The following is a 24,336-nucleotide window of genomic DNA, read 5'->3' on the forward strand; positions in this document are numbered from 1 at the left end:
CAACCCCTTTAATCGTAAAAGGGAACTTAAAGAGGACCTTTCATGTCCTCCTGCATATGCGGTTTTATATACCGCTAGAAAGCTGACAGTGCGCTGAATTCAGCGTTCCATTATGTGCCCCGGGCCTGGAGATATAACGGCGCTGATGTCTGCCCACTGTCAGAAGGGTGTTCCTGACAATATAGCTGGGCTGTGAGGACCGCTCTCCCCGACTGTACTTGTCCATAGACTGAGGGGCGTTCTTCACAGCTCAGCGTCACTGGGCGTTAAGGAATGCCACCTCTGATGTACAGGGCTACGGATGAGTATAGTCGGTGGGGGGCGTTCCTAGACTGTAAGACTGCTGGGACATTACCAACTATGAAAACCCCCTCTTCAGACACCTTTGTAATAATTAACACAAGAGACCTTTATGTGGTTAAGCTGGGTTGGCCACAGTGTATTTAATAATAACTTAACAACAAGAACAGTGCATTATCAACATTTGACCCTTGCCTGACCCGCCCCTTCCTCCAAACTTCTGGCGAAAGCCCGCCCACTGCCGACCAATCGGACATGTGGGCTCATGTCATCCTGGAGCGGGGCATGTAACTTCCGCCACGCTGTGACATCTGCAAAACAGGAAAAGAAAAACAGCAAAAGGAAAAAACAAAAAACAACAGAGAGTCAAAAATACCAAAAACCGCATGGGTAGGGTGGGAGGGAGTTCTTCCCACCACGATATGGCTGAAGGTGGCTGGCTCCGCCTACGTACCCATGATTTATGAGTTTAGCTCCACCTCTAACAACTCCCTCGACTCCGCCTTCCCCACGCCCCCCTTGCTCGCAAAAAGGCGCGAAAAACCCAAGTGAAGAGAGGAAAAAGGGGGGAGGGGGAAGGTGAGGTATAAGAGAGAGATCCAAGATGTCTGAACCGCCATTACATAAAACCACAGAACACCCAACAGTCTCTGCCCCTTTTCCCTAGGCGGTTCAAGGGCTACCAGGAACGCCCCTGACAGTGGGCAGAAATCGGTAATGGCACCAATATCTCCAGCCCCGGGGCACATAACAGGGAAAGCAGACAGTGCACTTAGTTTGGTGTACTGTCGGCTTTCTAGCGGTATATAAAACCGCGTGTGTCCGAGAAAATGGAAGTTCCTCTTTAAGGCTATGATCTCAATTACGTGGTCCCAAACATACCATGTATTTTATGCTATCACTATTTACATAGACCACATATTTATACTAAATAGTCATAACAATATGTTGTCCCTCCCCCCAATGCTTCCAAAACAGCTCCCGCCCATTAAGGCATCAATTCCTCAAGACCCCTGAAGATGTTTGCAACGGATACATGGTCCATGGTCATGTGATCTATACAGTCAGAGCTTGTAACAAGATGTCTCATTACTGTCCTGTGACTATAACCTTTGAGGGAGGCCAAATTCACAGTACTCTTATCCGAACTGATTAAGACCTGGTTCACGTCTGCATTTGGAGTGTGGTGTTACACATGCATGTCTGCTGGAGAGGAAACTTCTGGTCCAGCTTCCTCCTTGGAGAATGTGTGTAAGGAAATGACCTCTTTCATGGGGGTGAACAAAGGTCTACGGAGACTGTTTCGCAGAAGCAATGGAATGCTTGGATTGTGAACTTACATAGACGGATCCTACAACCTATGAGATTGACATGAGGTTTATAAGGTGTTCCATAACGGTGATGCATGACCACATCAAATCCAAGTGAACTTATAAGGCCACTACACCTAAATGTATACCCATTGAGGGGGATAATAAGTGTTATCCATTAATCCTCAACTATGGCGTGTAGTCTTATTGCATTCCTATAAAAGATCTGAAAATCCCTTGGTTTGCTATTGGAACTAATGTGCCTTGTATGTAGTAAGGTTACCGTGTGATCTTAAAGCTTAGATATGCTGTGCACAGTATATAGGGCTGGTAAATGGGGAATATGTTCCTTTTTGTTTTATTACCACTATTAAGATATGTCTTTGTGTATTTTTCTACAGGGGGCTCTGGACAATGACAGAGTACAAGCTGGTGGTGGTGGGAGCAGGAGGTGTTGGGAAAAGTGCCTTAACCATTCAGCTGATACAGAACCACTTTGTTGATGAGTATGACCCAACCATTGAGGTGAGACTCCAAAAAATGCAATTTTATTCATGGGTTCACTCAGTTCTTTGAAAAGATAGCTTAGGCCCGGTTCACATTTGCGTTCATTATTACGTTTGGGGAGTCCACTTGGGGACCCGCAGAATGGAAACCTATACGCATTAAAATGCGGTGAGGTAAGAAACCACATGGACCCCATAGACTATAAGGCTCCGTTCCCACGGAGTAACGCGCCGCTCATGTAGACACGTAAACACGTGTCAGAGCGAGGAGCTTCAAAACAGATCCTATTGACTTCAATGAGTGCCGGCTTACGCGCGCTACACATTGAAATCAATAGGAGGCTTTATAACCCATTGAGTTTGCTGGGGCACTTCTAGGCCAACTGCAGAAAATTTAGGAACTTGCACTTCCATTCACTTTAATGGATATAGCTGAAGTAGAGCACTCTGCTATCTGTGGTGCTCGCATTGACATGAATGTGAGTGTGCACTCATCTCATCAAGCAAGTAACACGCCTACATTCAGCATGGCTGTGGTCAGACTGGGGGTAAAACACCCCAGTTCTCAGGATTTTATGTCTTTGCCGTCTTCTTCACCATCTCTACATTATCTACATCCTTACATTTTTATTTTTTGGTACTTTTCCCCATGTATTACACCCTAATCCTCCTATAACTCGTCTCTCGCTCTACCAGAGGTTCTAAAAAGGGAACATTTTCTGGTTCAGTGTAAGAGCATGTAAGTGAAAAGACAGAGACTTTCTCTGCTGACAGAAGGTTTTATGATATTGCAGGAAGAGGTTGATGGAGAAAGCAGAGATCACAAAGTTGCCAGATAATCTTTCCCATGCTGCAGTAACAGATCAGACTTTGCCTACAGAACAGGTTTATAAAGGAGTGACATTAATTCAGTGTTTTATATAATCTTATTTTTTCACATTTTCAGTGATGTTTTAATTTTTTATTTTTTTTTTAATGTGAAATATTCCTGTTTTCACACTGACCACTAGAGCGGTTTCAATAGTCTGACTGTTCCTGTTGTCTGCGGCTCATGGCTTTGCTGTGTAGGTTTTTGTTTTCCATCTAATGTTCAGTTCTTAGAGGGGTTTACCAGATTTATAGGTCATGGGTCAACCATTGAAGATCAGCATCGGTCTGACACCAGTTGCCTACCGATCTTTGGACGACCTATCCTAGAAGAGCGGTATGTCCTTGTCCATACAGACAGTACGGGTCAGTACTCAGTACAGTAATATTCCTGATACAAGTGTACGGCCAAATATAATATTGTTCGCATTCAATACATGCAGGCAGATATTTGTACAGTCGGCGGATGTTTATCCAAAGTATATCAGAAAGTGAATAAAGAATTAATAAGATTTACACAAAATCAGAAAACGCCTTTTTCACAACTGACTACTAATATGGAGCTTAGAGATATACCAATCTGTCAGTGGTGTAACTAGGAATGGCGGGGCCCCGTGGTGAACTTTTGACATGTTCCCCCCCCGACTGACGCCGAAGACCTCAACCAACCCCCTCCTCCGCATTCCTGCGCACTCTATTCTGTCCCATAGTGGCCCCTGCACACAGTATTATGTCCCTCAGTGGCCCCTGCACACAGTATTATGTCCCTTAGTGACCCCTGCACACAGTATTATGCCCGTTAATGGCCCCTGCACACAGTATTATGCCCCTCAGTGCAGGGGTGAACCTGCCCTTTTCGCCGCCCGAGGTGGACGACAGAAAGCGGGGCTTAGCAGCGTTCGCAGGCGGGAGAGGACCTGCTCTCTGCCTGAGCGTGAGGGGAGCGCTGCTCCAGCGGCCTCCCCAATACACTGCTCGGTGCTAAGCCAGTCCAGGACAGCTTGTCCTGGACTGGCTTAGGTAAGCAAAAATGCCGCCCTCCCTGGGGCCCTGGCATAGCGCCGCCTGAAGCGGTCGCTTCAGGTCGCCTCATGGGAGGTGTGGCGCTGCCTCAGTGGCCCCTGCACACAGTATTATGTCCCTCAGTGGCCCCTGCACACAGTATTATGTCCCTCAGTGGCCCTTGCACACAGTATTATGTCCCTCAGTGGCCCCTGCACACAGTATTATGTCCCACTATGGACACCCATAAACAATTATTATACTCTGGGGTCTTTTCAGACCCCAGACTATAATAATCGGAGACCCAGGGGAATAAAAACATAAAAAAAACACTGTTACCCATCCCCCGGCTCCGCTGCAGTCCACTGCTGTTGGCCTTCTTCAATGACATCAGACGTCACATGACCCGGGACGCAGGCCGGGTTCATGTGACGTCGAAGACGTCAGACAACTAGGCCGAAGCCTGCCTGGAGAGGTAAGTAACACAGTTTTTTATGTTTCTTACGTCTCCCGGGCCTCCGAACATTATACTTGGGGGTGTGCAAAGACCTCTGAGTATAATAATACGGCTTATGAAGAAAAAAGAAAAAACCGTGGCGGTAGCGGCTGTCACCGGGTTCAATAATGTCCCGGGCCCTGTGGCAGCTGCCTCCGCTGCTTCTGCGGTAGTTAGGCCACTGCAAGCTGTATACTGTATATTGCTTCATCAGTTCTCATACATTACTGCACTACCTGAAATTACCACTAGATGTCGCTGTCTACTAGTAATCCTGTATCTGTTCTCTGGTGTCATGTTTTGCAGATTGTTAATATCAGAGCTTGTTCACACTTGCCAGCTTTGTTGCACATTCTGCCCACTTGTATTGTTTTTACTAAAACCGCTTGTATAAAGATGAGATCCGCAACTCTTGCCCGCAGTAAAAATTAGCTTTTATTAACTCATATTAAAAACTGGTAAAGACACCATAACGTACAAGTGAGCAGAGTAAGGAAAAAACATAAAGGTGAAATAAAAAAAGCGCAGTGGCTACATATTAGGCTGACTGACGCGTTTCGAGACGCAAAATAGGTCTCTTAATCATAGTCTTGTGAATGCCATCCACAAGTGAAACCGGATACAACTTTTATAGACCGTATAGCACAACTGTGCTTAATTGAACTTCCTCTTTAAAGTAACCACGCTTACTATATATCGAAACATGGATAAAAGACCTAAACATTCAAAACATACAAAAAGAATATCTTGTTTTTGATAAGTACCAGTGTAAACTGCATACTAAACCACCATTGAAACGATATAGGAAAACGTGATACGGTTACTAATAGCTGAAATATATATAGATACAATAGTACATATATTCTATTTCAAACTTAGACATGTACAAAAACAATGAAATATATAAAGAATATCACAACCACTATAATCAAACCAAAACTAGCGACCTCTAATGATATATCATAATAAACTATCGACATATCTTAATGCCACTATCCCTCATTCATTGGTCTACAAAGTCACGTGACTAGACCAACCAATCACAGCTTATTTGGTCCTCAGAGATACGGCATCTAGTGTTTGCGAGTGGTAATACATTATCTAACTCCATTCATAAATTTGCAAAGTCACGTGACTCTAAAAAACCAATCATGGCATGTTAACAAAGTTACAATACAGGGATCGGTATTGTCAGCTGATAATGAGTGATTAAACTGAAGATACAGCTCAAGACTCACTTGTTACTAGGAATTATCTACTTGATGGTAAGTGTAATAATATATGTATATAGGGCATGCAGGCCCTTACTAAAATAAATTAAGATATATTAAATGTAGAAGATTCAGTATATGAATGGTGTCAAAACAACCCTGACAAAATGTAAAAATAAGAATCAATCAAACTGTAACATTAGCCCATTCAGTAAATCAAAGATAGATCTGATCTTAAATTCAGACCTTGCGGTTGGCGGCTACCAAACCGCAAGATCCACAGGGCTTCTCTTTTTAGTAGCTGTTCCTTATAATTACCACCCCTAGGGGATTCCTGAATCTTATCGATTCCCCAAAATTTAAATGTGGAAATTGACCCTTTATGTGCTGAGGAAAAATGTTTTGAAGCCCCCGACATACCTTCCAGGGTATTTTTACTGCTATCTTTGATATGCTCCATAATTCTGACCTTGAGTGGTCTCATTGTACACCCAATGTAATCTACTCTACACTCTGTACATCTAATGCAGTAAATAACCGCACTAGTGCAACAGTGCATGTGTGAATGGTACCTAACATTGTATTCTGTTGCCGAACTTAATAAACTAGTAACATTGCTAGTATATCTACAGGTTTTACATTTCAGATGTTTACATTTGTAAAAACCATTTGATAATTGTTCCTGAGAAGGTGATTTTTCATTTGTATGTAAAAAGCTTTGTGATAAAACATCCCCTATGGTAGAACCCCTTTTGGGAACAAAATGTATGCCCTTTTCCAGGATTTTGCCAGTGATGTTATCCGCTTCAAGGATAGGTAGATTCCTCTCAATAATACTTTTAATTTCCTTAAATTCGGGGCTATAAGCTGTAGAGAAGACAATTTTTTGTTGTTGTTGTTTATCCTTATTAACACCATGCTCGGTAAGCAAGGATTCTCTATCTCTAACCTCAACCAATTTCATTGCCCTGTCAATCATCCAATTAGGGTAATTTCTTAATTTTAATCGACTTGTAAGTTCCTGGGCTTGTTTAACGAAGTCTTCATCATTATTACATGCTCTTTTGGCACGTATCAATTCCCCCACGGGGATACTTCGGACGGTGGCACTAGGATGACAACTGTTGGCCCTCAGCAAACTATTACCTGCTGAAGGTTTTCTATACAGCTTCGTAACCACTTTACTTTGTTTCACCGAGCCCCTTAGATTAATGTCCAAAAAATTAATTTCCTCAGCTTGATGTTCAAATGTAAACTTTAAACCAAAATTGTTGCTATTAAGAAATTCGATAAAGCCTGGTATGGGCGCTACACTTCCGACCCACACGATAAGTAGGTCATCTATGTAGCGCCCATACCAGTGCAAATGATTCAAAAACGGATTATGAATTGAAAATAAGGATCGTTCTTCCCAGTAAGCTAAAAATAAATTCGCTAAAGATGGTGAAAAGGGGGCACCCATTGGGGCCCCTCGAATCTGTAAGTAAAAAATGTGATCAAAAATGAAAAAATTGTGGGTAAGTAAAAATTTAGTAACTGTAAGAATAAACTCATTGAAAACTTCGGTACAATTACTGTATTTATATAAATGAAATGCCAACGCTTCCAAAGCATCCCCGTGGGGTATACTTGGATACAGTGCCTGTACGTCACAAGTAATCCAAGAATAATGTTTATCCCACTTAAAGTTGTCAAAACATCTTAATATCTCTTTACTATCGCGTATATAACCCGAAGTACGATTAACTAGAGGTTGAAGGATTTTATCAAGCCATGAACCGAGACGCTCATTGATGGAATTTTTACCTGAGATGATAGGGCGCAGCGGTACCGGTCTTTCTGTTTTGTGTATTTTTGGGAGCCCGTATAACTTGGCTACTGTAGGTGTAGTATTATATAAAAAATCTGCCTCTGATTGTGATTTTTATATAATACTACACCTACAGTAGCCACGTTATACGGGCTCCCAAAAATACACAAAACAGAAAGACCGGTACCGCTGCGCCCTATCATCTCAGGGAAAAATTCCATCAATGAGCGTCTCGGTTCATGGCTTGATAAAATCCTTCAACCTCTAGTTAATCGTACTTCGGGTTATATACGCGATAGTAAAGAGATATTAAGATGTTTTGACAACTTTAAGTGGGATAAACATTATTCTTGGATTACTTGTGACGTACAGGCACTGTATCCAAGTATACCCCACGGGGATGCTTTGGAAGCGTTGGCATTTCATTTATATAAATACAGTAATTGTACCGAAGTTTTCAATGAGTTTATTCTTACAGTTACTAAATTTTTACTTACCCACAATTTTTTCATTTTTGATCACATTTTTTACTTACAGATTCGAGGGGCCCCAATGGGTGCCCCCTTTTCACCATCTTTAGCGAATTTATTTTTAGCTTACTGGGAAGAACGATCCTTATTTTCAATTCATAATCCGTTTTTGAATCATTTGCACTGGTATGGGCGCTACATAGATGACCTACTTATCGTGTGGGTCGGAAGTGTAGCGCCCATACCAGGCTTTATCGAATTTCTTAATAGCAACAATTTTGGTTTAAAGTTTACATTTGAACATCAAGCTGAGGAAATTAATTTTTTGGACATTAATCTAAGGGGCTCGGTGAAAGAAAGTAAAGTGGTTACGAAGCTGTATAGAAAACCTTCAGCAGGTAATAGTTTGCTGAGGGCCAACAGTTGTCATCCTAGTGCCACCGTCCGAAGTATCCCCGTGGGGGAATTGATACGTGCCAAAAGAGCATGTAATAATGATGAAGACTTCGTTAAACAAGCCCAGGAACTTACAAGTCGATTAAAATTAAGAAATTACCCTAATTGGATGATTGACAGGGCAATGAAATTGGTTGAGGTTAGAGATAGAGAATCCTTGCTTACCGAGCATGGTGTTAATAAGGATAAACAACAACAACAAAAAATTGTCTTCTCTACAGCTTATAGCCCCGAATTTAAGGAAATTAAAAGTATTATTGAGAGGAATCTACCTATCCTTGAAGCGGATAACATCACTGGCAAAATCCTGGAAAAGGGCATACATTTTGTTCCCAAAAGGGGTTCTACCATAGGGGATGTTTTATCACAAAGCTTTTTACATACAAATGAAAAATCACCTTCTCAGGAACAATTATCAAATGGTTTTTACAAATGTAAACATCTGAAATGTAAAACCTGTAGATATACTAGCAATGTTACTAGTTTATTAAGTTCGGCAACAGAATACAATGTTAGGTACCATTCACACATGCACTGTTGCACTAGTGCGGTTATTTACTGCATTAGATGTACAGAGTGTAGAGTAGATTACATTGGGTGTACAATGAGACCACTCAAGGTCAGAATTATGGAGCATATCAAAGATAGCAGTAAAAATACCCTGGAAGGTATGTCGGGGGCTTCAAAACATTTTTCCTCAGCACATAAAGGGTCAATTTCCACATTTAAATTTTGGGGAATCGATAAGATTCAGGAATCCCCTAGGGGTGGTAATTATAAGGAACAGCTACTAAAAAGAGAAGCCCTGTGGATCTTGCGGTTTGGTAGCCGCCAACCGCAAGGTCTGAATTTAAGATCAGATCTATCTTTGATTTACTGAATGGGCTAATGTTACAGTTTGATTGATTCTTATTTTTACATTTTGTCAGGGTTGTTTTGACACCATTCATATACTGAATCTTCTACATTTAATATATCTTAATTTATTTTAGTAAGGGCCTGCATGCCCTATATACATATATTATTACACTTACCATCAAGTAGATAATTCCTAGTAACAAGTGAGTCTTGAGCTGTATCTTCAGTTTAATCACTCATTATCAGCTGACAATACCGATCCCTGTATTGTAACTTTGTTAACATGCCATGATTGGTTTTTTAGAGTCACGTGACTTTGCAAATTTATGAATGGAGTTAGATAATGTATTACCACTCGCAAACACTAGATGCCGTATCTCTGAGGACCAAATAAGCTGTGATTGGTTGGTCTAGTCACGTGACTTTGTAGACCAATGAATGAGGGATAGTGGCATTAAGATATGTCGATAGTTTATTATGATATATCATTAGAGGTCGCTAGTTTTGGTTTGATTATAGTGGTTGTGATATTCTTTATATATTTCATTGTTTTTGTACATGTCTAAGTTTGAAATAGAATATATGTACTATTGTATCTATATATATTTCAGCTATTAGTAACCGTATCACGTTTTCCTATATCGTTTCAATGGTGGTTTAGTATGCAGTTTACACTGGTACTTATCAAAAACAAGATATTCTTTTTGTATGTTTTGAATGTTTAGGTCTTTTATCCATGTTTCGATATATAGTAAGCGTGGTTACTTTAAAGAGGAAGTTCAATTAAGCACAGTTGTGCTATACGGTCTATAAAAGTTGTATCCGGTTTCACTTGTGGATGGCATTCACAAGACTATGATTAAGAGACCTATTTTGCGTCTCGAAACGCGTCAGTCAGCCTAATATGTAGCCACTGCGCTTTTTTTATTTCACCTTTATGTTTTTTCCTTACTCTGCTCACTTGTACGTTATGGTGTCTTTACCAGTTTTTAATATGAGTTAATAAAAGCTAATTTTTACTGCGGGCAAGAGTTGCGGATCTCATCTTTATACAAGCGGTTTTGGAATTCCCTTTTTCTTCAAGTCCAGGAAAAATTGGATCGTGCACCCTGCTACGTGGATCTGGTGAGCTTATATATTTAACTTTTTTTGATTCATTGTTTTTACTAACCTGTACTTTTTTCGTTCTATTTTCCAGGATTCCTACAGAAAACAGGTTGTCATAGATGGAGAGACTTGCTTGCTGGACATCTTGGACACAGCAGGTCAAGAGGAATACAGTGCAATGAGGGACCAGTACATGAGAACAGGAGAGGGGTTTTTATGTGTATTTGCCATTAACAACACCAAGTCTTTTGAGGATATTCACCAATACAGGTATGTGACCAATACACGACATTTCTAGAAATTACCAAATCCCCTGACTAAGCGTTAGGGACGTAGCCAGGATTTGCCAAGTGTGAGAGAGGGATAGTCAACCCAACGTAGAACAAAGATAACGATGTACCCCTGGATCCCTAGCAGAAAGTTCATCACGTTGTCCTTCTTCTCCGCCATTGGTCTACTGGAGACTACCGGCGCTTATAGGGGGAGCATGATAAAATAATTAACATGGCTACTCCCCTCCACCAGTCCCTGCCTCTCTGTGCTGACGTTACCCAGTCGCCTCTGCTCTGTTTCCTCTGTGCAGTGCCGAAAACCAGGAAATTTAATTATTGGTTCCTGCATTGTCCAATGTTTGCCAATAAAGATTCATTTCCTGCGTGTTGGAATGGCGTACAGGAAAATGAGAGCAGCGGCGACAAGGCAATGCCAGGACGATTTGGAGAGGCGACCAGGTTCAACAAGGGAGTGGGTTTAACTATGAAATTGCTCCCTTGTGTATGCCCGTTTTGATTATTTTAGAAAATGTGGTACAGGAGGTTATTCTCAATTGTTGAAACTAGGGCTAGATTTTATTGACTGAGAGTAACCTCCTTGCAGTGGCGTAACTAGGAATGGCAGGGCCCCAAGGCGAACATTTGACGTGGGCTCCCCCCCCTCCCCGCACAAACTGCATTCCTCCACACACTATTATACCCCATAGTGGCCCCTGCACACAGTATTATGCCCAAAGTGGCCCCTGCACACACTATTATCCCCCATAGTGGCCCCTGCACACAGTATTATCCCCCATAGTGGCCCCTGCACACAGTATTATGCCCATAGTGGCCCCTGCACACACTATTATCCCCCATAGTGGCCCCTGCACACAGTATTATCCCCCATAGTGGCCCCTGCACACAGTATTATGCCCATAGTGGCCCCTGCACACAGTATTATGCCCATAGTGGCCCCTGCACACACTATTATTCCCCATAGTGGCCCCTGCACACAGTATTATGTCCCCTAGTGGCCCGTGCACACACTATTATGCCCCATAGTGACCCCTGCATACACTATTATGCCCCATAGTAGCCCTTGCATACAGTATTATGTCCCCTAGTGGCCCCTGCACACAGTATTATGTCCCCTAGTGGCCCCTACACACAGTATTGTGCCCCATAGTAGCCCTTGCATACAGTATTATGCCCCATTGTGAACCACCCATGAACAATTATTATACTCTGAGGTCTTTTCAGACCCCAGAGTATAATGGAGACCCATGGGAAGATACAAACAGAATGGAAACCTGAATGCAAGTGTGAACCAAGCCTAAGGAGGGTTAAGGACCCCAGTTTCCCATGAAGCCAGTTCACTACAATAGTTAGAAAACCGTCAGTGGGTGCAATGCACGTCTTGTAGTGTCCAGCCAAGAGGAAAGGTAAGGAAGGACACATCTGGACGTCATATGACTGCAGAGAAAAATAATAATTTCCAATTTTTCCTTCCCCACCTTCTTAAAGCTCTTTCTCTTATATTTGTCTGCTCACATAACTATATGAGGGCTTATTTCCAATGGGACAAACTGGACTTCCTAATGGCAGCATTTAATATTCCGTACAAATGGCATGGGCTGGTATGTGTTGAGTTGATGTCACTCTTGCTGACGGTATTGGTTGACAATAAAGTACTTGTACACAGGCACTTTCTACCTATATTTGTTTCTTTAGGATTTCTTACTTTCTTTGGATAAGTATGAAGTAAGCATTAAACATTGATACAGTCCTATGAAAAAGTTTGGGCACCCCTATTAATCTTAATCATTTTTAGTTCTAAATATTTTGGTGTTTGCAACAGCCATTTCAGTTTGATATATCTAATAACTGATGGACACAGTAATATTTCAGGATTGAAATGAGGTTTATTGTACTAACAGAAAATGCGCAATATGCATTAAACCAAAATTTGACCCGTGCAAAAGTATGGGCACCCTTATCATTTTATTGATTTGAATACTCCTAACTACTTTTTACTGACTTACTGAAGCACAAAATTGGTTTTGTAACCTCAGTGAGCTTTGAACTTCATAGCCAGGTGTATCCAATCATAAGAAAAGGTATTTAAGGTGGCCAATTGCAAGTTGTTCTACTATTTGAATCTCCTCTGAAGAGTGGCATCATGGGCTACTCAAAACAACTCTCAAATGATCTGAAAACAAAGATTGTTCAACATAGTTGTTCAGCGGAAGGATACAAAAAGCTGTCTCAGAGATTTAACCTGTCAGTTTCCACTGTGAGGAACATAGTAAGGAAATGGAAGACCACAGGGACAGTTCTTGTTAAGCCCAGAAGTGGCAGGCCAAGAAAAATATCAGAAAGGCAGAGAAGAAGAATGGTGAGAACAGTCAAGGACAATCCACAGACCACCTCCAAAGAGCTGCAGCATCATCTTGCTGCAGATGGTGTCACTGTGCATCGGTCAACTATACAGCGCACTTTGCACAAATAGAAGCTGTATGGGAGAGTGATGAGAAAGAAGCCGTTTCTGCACGTACGCCACAAATAGAGTTGCCTGAGGTATGAAAAAGCACATTTGGACAAGGTAGCTTCATTTTGGAAACAAAAATTGAGTTGTTTGGTTATAAAAAAAAGGCGTTATGCATGGCGTCCAAAAAGAAACAGCATTCCAAGAAAAACACATGCTACCCACTGTAAAATTTGGTGGAGGTTCCATCATGCTTTGGGGCTGTGTGGCCAATGCCGGCATCGGGAATCTTGTTAAAGTTGAGGGTCGCATGGATTCCACTCAGTATCAGCAGATTCTTGAGAATAATGTTCAAGAATCAGTGACGAAGTTGAAGTTACGCCGGGGATGGATATTTCAGCAAGACAATGATCCAAAACACCGCTCCAAATCCTCAGGCATTCATGCAGAGGAACAATTACAATGTTCTGGAATGGCCATCCCAGTCCCCAGACCTGAATATCATTGAACATCTGTGGGATGATTTGAAGCGGGCTGTCCATGCTCGGCGACCATCTAACTTAACTGAACTTGAATTGTTTGTCCAAAATACCTTTATCCAGGATCCAGGAACTGATTAAAAGCTACAGGAAGCGACTAGAGGCTGTTATCTTTGCAAAAGGAGGATGTACTAAATATTAATGTCACTTTTCTGTTGAGGTGCCCATACTTTTGCACCGGTCAAATTTTGGTTTAATGCATATTGCGCATTTTCTGTTAGTACAATAAACCTCATTTCAATCCTGAAATATTACTGTGTCCATCAGTTATTAGATATATCAAACTGAAATGGCTGTTGCAAATACCAAAATATTTAGAACTAAAAATGATTAAGATTAATAGGGGTGCCCAAACTTTTTCATAGGACTGTATATGTTATTTTCAATATTTTACATAGGGAGCAAATAAAACGGGTGAAGGACTCTGATGATGTTCCTATGGTGTTGGTGGGGAACAAGTGCGACCTCCCAGCCAGAACTGTGGAGACCCGACAAGCTCAGGACCTGGCCAGAAGTTATGGCATTCCTTACATTGAAACATCTGCCAAAACCAGGCAGGTAAGTGAAGGATGGATTTTGCTGTATTAACAATGAGATGTCATCTCTCTAGTATGAATATCTGTTGTCTTTTAAACAGAACCTTTGGGGCTATTTGGGACACTAAAGCTCTGGTTAAGACCCGTGGATGCTTTAGTGTCCCAAATCGATCCCTTTAACAGTGACTTTAAGGCTCTGTTAACCTTGCAGTTTGGCAGCACAACAAGTGGTGCATTCAACCTAATTTTCTGTATAATACATTGCAGTGTGTATCATTTACCACTAGAGGGCTTCTTATTACCGAGTTGTTGAGCTTACATGTATCTGCGTTGTTGGAAAATTATAGCTGTTGGATGAATGCTGATTTGAGTACAGCTATTCCTCCTGAGCTCCCCAATGAACATGCACACTCAGTTCAGCCAAGTGTGCATGTTTTCAATAGGGAGAAGAGGATAAGCCGCTCACAGACTACTCAGTCTAATGTGTAGGGTCACTTTAATAGCTATGAGATTTCTTACTGCCTTGTTCTATTTCTCCACTGATCTTAGAATAACACAGAATATGGTCTTGGCCTCTATATATTGCCTTCCCAGGTTAGAATATCATTACACTGTATTTGCTATGTTGTGCATTATCAGTTACCATATGCAGAAGTTCCTGTTCATTGCTGTGGGTAGTGCAGACAGTATATGCCCTTACAATTGCCGCACCTAATAGTAAGTAGTTGTGTCATTTTGTGTCTTCTGCATCTTACAGGGAGTAGAAGACGCCTTTTACACATTAGTGCGAGAGATCCGGCAGCATAAGTTACGGAAGCTCAATCCTCCTGATGAGAGTGAGAAGGGGTGTCTGAACTGCAAATGTGTTGTATCCTGACCATGGTAAGAAAAACGCACATTATACTTCAGGCTAAACAATAACAGAAATCCTGCTCGTCTGAGCTACTAACTATACAGCAAATACCCTAACTGTACATGTGGCTTGCTCCAGCCACAGGGCCAACACAGAGCACAGTAGTGGCAGCAGTGCACACCAGTCTTTCACCAGTTTGCAGTGTTAGGACAGAGCCCAGCTCCAGGAACTGCCCAGGACTGAGGTCTTGTCAACTTTTTATAGGACTAGAAGAATAAATACTCATAAAACTTTTAACACTTTTATTCTTTACTAATCAAATGTGTGCAAATCTAAAACCAATGGTAGATCGGTCACAATATAACATCACTGTATAACATCGTTGTTTAGTGAAAATTGGCAAATTCCACTACTAAATTAGGATCACATTGTGTCTAATGGCGGGGGTGGGGTAGGAACCTATGTAATAACCAGCAAAGGAACTCTATGCTAAGTCCCTGCCTCCCTGTCCATATACGACATGTCAAAACCAAACACAGCTCTAGTCTGATAAAGAAGTAGTGAGCCAAGATGCAAGGAAAATCCCTAGACCACCTCTCCCGAGGCTACTGGCCTAACGCCACACCAACGGGGTCTGGTGATCCAGGTATACTCCAGATGGCCACAAAAGACTGTAAGCTGTGAGGTTACTACGGACATGGAATGGACTTGGCTGCCCATGCACCTTAAGAATTACCCAACGCGTTTCTTCAAAAAGAGTCATCAGGGGCCGATATTGTACAAGAAGATAGTCAGCTGTGGATATCCAATATAGAACTATGGCTTAGGCACATCGATGATGTGCTGATTCTATGGAGAGGTTCTAAAGAGGAACTGTTCTTCCGATAGGGAGTTTGTCTGTCAATCTAAAGAACTTGCTGTGAGGTTTCAACAGAGAGGATTTCCTTCTGAAACTATTAATGGAGCATATAAAAGAGCTAAACTTACAGATAGGAAAACACTTTTGGTACCAAAACCGAAAAAAGTCAGTGATAATAATCTCCGTATTATTGGGACGTTTGACAGTCATCACAAATTGGTCCTAAATACCTAGAGAAAACACTGGAGAATCTTGCAATCAGATCCTGACTTGAATGATGTTTTGGGTACCAAACCCCTTATAACATACAGGAGGGGAAAGAACTTAAAGGACTGATTGGTCTATAGTTTTTTACAACCGGAAATATCGAGAGAGACTTGGCTAAGTAGGGGAAAACCAGTCGGTACGCATAGATGTGGAGGCTGTTCAGCTTGTGAGTTTATAGATCCATCGAAAACCTTCTCCAACATGACTACAGTACAAAGCTTCCAATGTCGAGAGTTTGCTAATTGTTTGACCATGGGAGTTGTCTACCTCCTGAGCTGCCTGTGCCCGAAAGGGTACGTTGGTAAAACGATCAGACAGTTCAGGAGGAGAATAGGGGAACATATTTGCGATATTGCAAATGATCGAGACACCCCAGTGGCAAGACATGTCCATAAATATCATGCGTGGAGGGGATTGGGACAATTTTATATTGCGTAAAGAAGTCCAATGGATCTATAGACTAGACACTCTTCAAATGCACAAGAAAAAACACAGTCCACAGCTCACCATAAATCTTAAAGAGAATCAGCTAGACCAAGAGTGCACGAAAAAATACACCCCCGGCTGGGGTGGAACAATGCAAGAACCCAGTAGAAAAATATTCCTTCAGCACAAGAGTTCTATAGTAAAACTTGACTTTTATTGGAAAAATATAAAAAATAGGTACCAGACATAGGAAAAAAGATGTAGAAAAACTTACATGGTCAATTCCAAGTATGCATGTATGGTTGAAGACAGACAAGCCTACGCGTTTCGGGACATCCGTCCCTTACTCATGGCAATACAGTATTGTAACCTTCAACCATACATGCATACTTGGAATTGACCATGTAAGTTTTTCTACATCTTTTTTCCTATGTCTGGTACCTATTTTTTATATTTTTCCAATAAAAGTCAAGTTTTACTATAGACCTCTTGTGCTGAAGGAATATTTTTCTACTGGGTTCTTTTAGACACTCTTCACCCAAATGGGTTGAATGAAACCCTTGATTTTTTCTGTTTTATTTGAATTCAGGAGAACACGACCAACACAGGGGTTTGTGTTCGCTATTTGACATCGTCTTTTAAAAACATTTTTTCCACCTACTCCGTTTCACAGGGTTTGGACCAACTTTTAGGTTCTCTCTTGTATCCCCTCCTTGGTCAATGAATCAGGTTCATAATTAGGGATGGTTATTTAGAGGGTATGATCTCATTGTCTGTTGACATGATGTACGTACACTGAACACACAGCAATTGTTATGACTATGGGTGTAGTCTTGTTTTATAAGTATGGTTGGGGCTTTTGTTGTACTTTTCCCTTTATGTGTTAGAGGATTTGTCTCCAATATTGTACCATGCTGCTTTCAGTTTAGCCGTTCTCCTGGCTGACACCATCAGAAACGCTCTAATTTCCAACTAGATGGCTCCGTGACACAGATCTGCGCCCTTGTTCACCCACATTTGTCTTTAGCCCCGTTTCTAAATATGATAGGATTGTGCAAATCCTTTTATTTTAGCGTTATTGGCTATGCATGCTTATTTTATAGGCTTGACATTCAGTGATTGGAGAACACTGATGTCCACAAGGTCTATATATACCCTATATATGATTGTATCTGGAATGGTATATTTGTTATTGATTCCATCGATAGGATGATAAACCTTTGATGTATCTATTTGATATACTTGCCTTATTCTGTTATGGAAAGTATTGCATAGGCTAAGCTATCATACAGATGGGTATTTGCCTATTGGTATTAACTAAGAGTGCTGGTTCACATGTGTAGCACCACCACTTAAGGGATGTATCGGTAATTGTGAACATTAACAATACATCTACCTGCATAGACCTATGTGTATTGACATAATATAGGAGTTGGTTATGCCAGTTCTTAAAATGGGGTATATATAATGGAGACAGGTAGGCATGTATAGCCTTTAGTAATGATCTTTTAGGGTTAACATTGTAGCCAGTCTATCAGGTGGATTTCTATATAGCCTAGTATCTAATGTTATAGGGGCGAGGAGCGTGCGCTTACACCCAAGGGTGTGGTTTATTTAGAACCACGGTCATCTATTGGGGTGCAGACCTGTTAGTAAACAACAGTATAATGGTGTTGTATGCGCCTCGGCTGGGAGCCTTCGTAGTGCATGCTCCGGCTCTAGGAGTATGAGAGGCCGGGCTGCTATGACTCTGACGAGGTGACACATGGGTGTAAACCACAGTGATTGGTGGAGACGCGGCGGTTGTTTTTAGCCGTCTGCACACGTCTGGGGGAGCGGCGGAGAGCGCGACTTGATTGGCGATGACGTAAAGATGGGGGTGGAGACTCCTCCTTATATAGTGGGTTGCATAGTGAGTTCGCTACCGCCAGCATCAGAGCGGTCAGCTGCGGTCACGCCACCTATCCTATGTGTTGTTTCACTGGGTTTATCCCACGTTTATTGTACAATATCGGCCCCTGATGACTCTTTTTGAAGAAACGCGTTGGGTAATTCTTGAGGTGCATGGGCAGCCAAGTCAGTTCCATGTCCGCAGTCTTTTGTGGCCATCTGGATCACCAGACCCCGTTGGTGTGGCGTTAGGCCAGTAGCCTCAGGAGAGGTGGTCCATGGATTTTCCTTGTGTCTTGGCTCACTACTTTATCAGACTAGAGCTGTGTTTGGTTTTGACATGTCTTATATGGACAGGGAGGCAGGGACTTAGCATAGAGTTCCTTTGCTGGTTATTACATAGGTTCCTACCCCACCCCCGCCATCTACCATTGGTTTTAGATTTACACACATTTTATTAGTAAAGAATAAAAGTGAAGTTTTATGAGTATTTATTCTTCTAGTGCTTTCACGTCAGTGAACCTATTCTGAACTTAGAAGAGATAATATCTTTACAATCAGCGATTTTTCAACTTTTTATAGGCTTTTAATGAGGCTCAGCTCCCACCTGTGTTTGAAGGCTCCTCCCTAGTAGGACAAGAAGTGGTTAATAAAAAGGCCTTCTCACAGCTGAATTTTTGTTACAGACGTCTGTGTTGTGACCTCACTCACCATCAGTGAGAAATCTGGGGGAGATACAACGAACTTCCAGAATTTTACCAGTCGCCTTCTGACAATACATATAAAATGCATTATATTTGTTTAAAAAAGTTAAAGCATACCTTCAATGATATAAACACAATGGATCTGGGGTTATTGGCAAAATCATATACGCCAAAGAAGTATCCCCCCCCCCCAAAAAAAAAAGTAGATAAAATAGAACTTTTATTTATCTGAATAAAACTAGGGCAATTGCACGGCCCCTTTTGTATCTATAACAATCAAGGCGTCGATACTACACACCTACTTTAATAAAATCTAGATTGCAAAACACTAGCAGCACAGGAGATAATCTTAAAGATGTAAGGTCGTATAAGAGGGCGTGTGATTGTAAACATCCCAGTCAACAGAGGCCTCTTACAAGTACCGGGACCCACCACCAGGGTCCGGGGAATTGCGGTTGTAACTGCACATCGTATTTAGGTTCAGTGGGGTGGAATTGTTTATAGTCTCCTGATTAATTATGAAATATAAGGAAACGTGTTGAGACTAATTTCTATAAGCAACTGAGATATTACTACTATTACGGGGCTGTGAGTCAGCTATCACAGACCTCACACACCCACATTCTATCTAATATCTGTTTAAAGGGATCCTATCTTTCAAACACATTTTTTTCTAAGTAACACGTCGGAATAGCCTTAAGAAAGGCTATTCTTCTCCTACTTTTCATTGTCTTCTCCGTGCTGTGGTTCCGTAGGAATCCCGGTTTTTGTCGGTATGCAAATGAGTTCTCTCGCAGCACTGGGGGTGGGCCCCAGCACTCAAACAGCACTGGGGGCGTCCCCAATGCTAGGAGAGAACTCTCTCCAGCGCCGCCTCCATCTTCGTCAGCAACGTTCTCTTCATCCTCTTCTTCCGGCGCAGGTTGCAGACTTCTAGGCCTCGGGCAGACTGTGCATGCCCACAGGCCAAGAGAAAATGGCCGCTTACAATACCATGCAAGCGGCCATTTTCTCATGGCCTGTAGGCATGCGCAGTCTGCTCTGCCCAAGGCCCGAGGGCTAGAAGTTACAAGCCACCGCCGGAAGAAGAGGCTGAAGAGGACGCTGCTGAAGAAGATGGAGGCAGCACTAGAGAGAGTTCTCTTGCAGCATTGGGGGCGCCCCCAGTGCTGTTTGAGCGCTGGGGCCCGCCCCCAGTGCTGTGAGAGAACTCATTTGCATACCAACAATAAAACGGGTTTCCTACAGAACAGCGGTGTGGAGAAGACAACGAAAGGTAGGAGAAGAATAACCTTTCTTAAGGCTATTCTGATGTGTTACTCAGAAAAAAATGTGTTTAAAAGATAGGATGTCTTTAACCTAGCCATGTTTAGCTTGCAGCTACAAGGAGGAGCAAGTGGAAGGTCGTTTTATATCAAGAGCTAAAAGCAACATTGTTTCACAGTTCTGGACTCTAGAAATATTGTTGCATCTAGCACTTTACAACATATAAATGTTGGCTAGTCCCTGTTCAGTATAGATGGCCGTGTGGTGAATTGATACCAAGTTACAGCCAGTTACCGGTGTTGACTTGGATGTTTCTCATCATACACGTCCTCATACACAGCGTATGGTGAACTGACATAAAGTAACAGCCAGCTACCCGTATTGACTGGGATGTTTACAATCACACACGTCCTCTTATACGACCTTACTAGAGATGAGCGAGTATACCACTCATCTCGAATACCTCCCCTGCATAGTTATTGGTTGAATACCACGCGGTGAACGCAGTAAAAAATTTTGATTAATTAATTGATACAAAGACAGACAAGGTGAAGGCGGTGAATGGTCCACTTAGTTTACTTTGTAGTGAATGTAAACCTTGATGTAGTAGATTCATTTGGCCATATGAGGGAGGTATATGGACAAATGTTGGGCCGGATTTTTCAATGTACTGAAGCCATAAAATAAAGGGAGTCTAACGCCAGCCCCCAGCATATCAACCCAGCCCTACAGATTGATAGGTTAGGGTCACCTGATTCAGTGTTTTCCCTTGTGAATTGCTGCCTTATTTCAGCAATTATCACCATTTTTGTCAATATGCAAATGAGTTATTTGGAGCATTCTTTGGATTCAGGTGACCCTATCCTATCTATATGTGGGGCTGTGCTGATATCCAGGGCTCTGGTGTAAGACTCCCCTTATTTTATGGCTTCAATACATTGAATATATCCGGCTCAATATTTGTCCACAGAAAATATACTAATATATACTACTATATAATTTATAATCCTATAATATATACTGGGGAAGCCATAAAAGAGTAGGAATAAGTAAACCATTTGTGGCTGGCAAGATCTTGAGCAGTACTCCCCTTCCCATGAAAACTGTATTTTTGGCAGAATTAATCCAAAGATCGTGAAAAGGGTGAAGCTCTTTCTGTACTGAATGCCAAAATATGCAACCATTATGTGAACCCATTATCATACAGGGGGAAAAATAAATAAATAAAAAGTTGGCTACCGCCCCCTCCAGAGTGCCGCCTGAGGCCGCTGCCTCACCTCACCGAATTAGAGGTGCAGCCCTATCTTATGGGCATCCTACTGTTGGTATATATGTCCCCAGGTCATGACATAGAGGAGTGAATATGGGTCTTCTATGGACACAATTATGCTAAACAAAAATATCTTCACTTTCTTACCACATGTTTGTATTTTTATATTGCTTCATGTATTTTTTAAAGATTATTTAACATTTATTTTTTATTATTAATATTATTTATATGTATTTTTCCTGTGCTAGGATCGCAGGTCACAGCCTGACCTGAATGTGTTCCCCCGTTCCGCTCCTCCGGCCAAGTGCCAGATACCCAGGTGGATAAGTATTAGAAGAGATTAGAAGACATCAAACCTTCTATGGAGACATCTGTAAAGACTCAAACATGACGGACCTGGGTGTTCTATTTCCATATCCAGGATTGTATTGTCTTCTGGATGTGCTCAGTGTATACCACAGGTAGTATTAATGCCAACAAAAGGGTTAATGACATGACTGTTGTTGGCCGCTCATTGGATTTACTTCATTCTCATCATCATGGTACTAAAATCGGTATCAATACTAAGAGGTAAATGGATCTCTGGATGAGCAACCTAGTCCTGCATGCAATGGCCGGAAGGGGCCTTACACCAACATGTCATGTCATTGACTACAAGGATACAGTTGTCACGCCCCAATGTGAAGAACTTTTATGTTGACATGTCTGCTTTATTTTATGATGAATTTGTATTACTAAGTAAAAAAATGACGTATGAAATTCCGAAAAATCTTCCGTGAATTAGAATCCTAATATAAGTATTCTATACCATAAGTCTGACATGTTAGTTGGTGCCTGAAGAAGGGGCTCAGCTGCTGTGAACTCCAATTTTCCCATGTATCTATGAGAAATAAACATGATGATCCTATTTCCTTTTTCCCTCTTTTCTTACTGTATGCCAATGGCCTCTAACCTGCCAACAAACGTTGCATAAATCCATAGTGGAAGCAAATAGAAATCTTGTAATTTATCTTTGTAGATAAAATACTTCTTTCTATACTTATTCGCCTCCTCCCCCCCCCCTCCCTTCTAAACGTTTCACTTTCACTGAATTCTCTGCTAAATCCATCTTGTCCCATCTACCTATGTAGTGGGGAACCCAACGGGAGAGGAGCAGAACACACACGTGCACATACACAAATATGCTGCTGCAGTTAGTAGTAAGTTTTCTCAAGCTTTATTCGCAGATCTATTGGTCAGTATTTCTTAATAATGTCTTTGACTGAAGCACGGGATCAAAATTTCTTATTTTTTTTCCTTGTGCTGTCTATGGAGGAGATCATAGCATCTAGACACAGGGCTGAAAATGAAGGATTTTGAGATGGATCTCCGTCTCAGATTCCTGTTCCATTACCCTTTCCTGTGACTGGGAACCGAGACGCACCTGTTACAGCTTTCTGTAGTTGATTCTTGTGCTGTGGACTCTGTAACTGAATCGGCCACAGAATACACGGAAAGAAAGAGTAGGATGCTTATCTTTTTCAGTGTCCTGCTTCGATCTCTACCTCCCATTGAAAACAATAGGAGGCGGAGTCTATCTCAAAATCAACGCCAGGTTTCGCTGTGTATACCCTAAAAGCTGTTCTATACATTAAACATACCCTGAAAAGGTATTGCATGGGAAAAAAAAAATCATCCCTTGAAAAATTAACCCTTTATATAGTTACAAAAAAAGAAGCCCTTCATAACATAGATGATAAATTGTCCTATTGGTGGGGGTCCGATTAATGACACCCTCACTAATCATGAGGGTCTTGTGTTATCTCCTATAATTGGTGCAGGGGGCATCGAGCCCATATGCTTTTGGGGGGGAATCTATACCCGTATTCATGTCTGTGGGACTGCCGAGGAGAAGCCTAGTAAAATGAAGGCTAGACCTATTAATGATAATATTGAAAAGTGAATGGAAGGAAATATTGTGTGACCGGTGTTCATTCACTTTTATGGGATCTCTCTCCCCCCTTTCAAATAATAGTGACCCATTTAAACCCCACACAATAATACCACCCCAATAATGGCTCCCTTTGTGCCCCCAGTACAATAGTAATAATCCCTTTTTTTGCTTTGGCAAGGTGGTAGCCTCCCAATTTTGAGCACCTATACCCTCTTATGACAACACACATCTAAGCATATTGTGAATTCTAGCGTTTACTGCGGGTACCCTATCACTTGGCAACTGAAGCCTAGTATTATGTCCATTCTTATAGCCCAGATTCAGCCTGTATATTTTTGCCTGTTGCCATAAACGTATTGAGCGTAGAAAAATCCCTTTTGTGTCTTCACAAAGACATCTCTTCAGGAATGGTCCCCTTGCAACAAATCCGTTTAGGGAAGGGTTTTGAAGCTCTTCAGATGGTGACAAAGGATTATCGAGTGGTGAAATGTCTTATATTTCGCATACAATAATGAAGGTTTTCTATAGATGGCTGTACTGGTTTACGGTACAATACTAATGGGAGTTTATGTTACATGGGTGACTTGAACTACCTAGTATTATACTTTCGCCAATGTAAAACACAGTAGAACAAAGCCGTTACCCTTAACAAATGCTGATG

At 41.7% G+C, this 24,336-nt stretch overlaps 1 protein-coding gene across 1 annotated transcript in view; it reads left to right on the forward strand.

Annotated features, from left to right (window-relative positions):
* Positions 1–22,723, forward strand: part of HRAS (HRas proto-oncogene, GTPase) — a 40,899-nt gene extending 18,176 nt beyond the window's left edge. The window contains exons 3-7 of the mRNA XM_075281417.1: positions 2,012–2,135; positions 10,485–10,663; positions 14,070–14,229; positions 14,965–15,089; positions 21,991–22,723. Coding sequence (XP_075137518.1) covers positions 2,025–2,135; positions 10,485–10,663; positions 14,070–14,229; positions 14,965–15,084 — 570 coding nt within the window. The 5' untranslated portion in view covers positions 2,012–2,024 and the 3' untranslated portion in view covers positions 15,085–15,089; positions 21,991–22,723. The remainder of the gene's footprint in view (positions 1–2,011; positions 2,136–10,484; positions 10,664–14,069; positions 14,230–14,964; positions 15,090–21,990) is intronic.
* Positions 22,724–24,336: the final 1,613 nt, after the last annotated feature.

Source organism: Leptodactylus fuscus, chromosome 7 (assembly GCF_031893055.1).
Source record: "Leptodactylus fuscus isolate aLepFus1 chromosome 7, aLepFus1.hap2, whole genome shotgun sequence".
NCBI lineage: Eukaryota > Metazoa > Chordata > Amphibia > Anura > Leptodactylidae > Leptodactylus > Leptodactylus fuscus.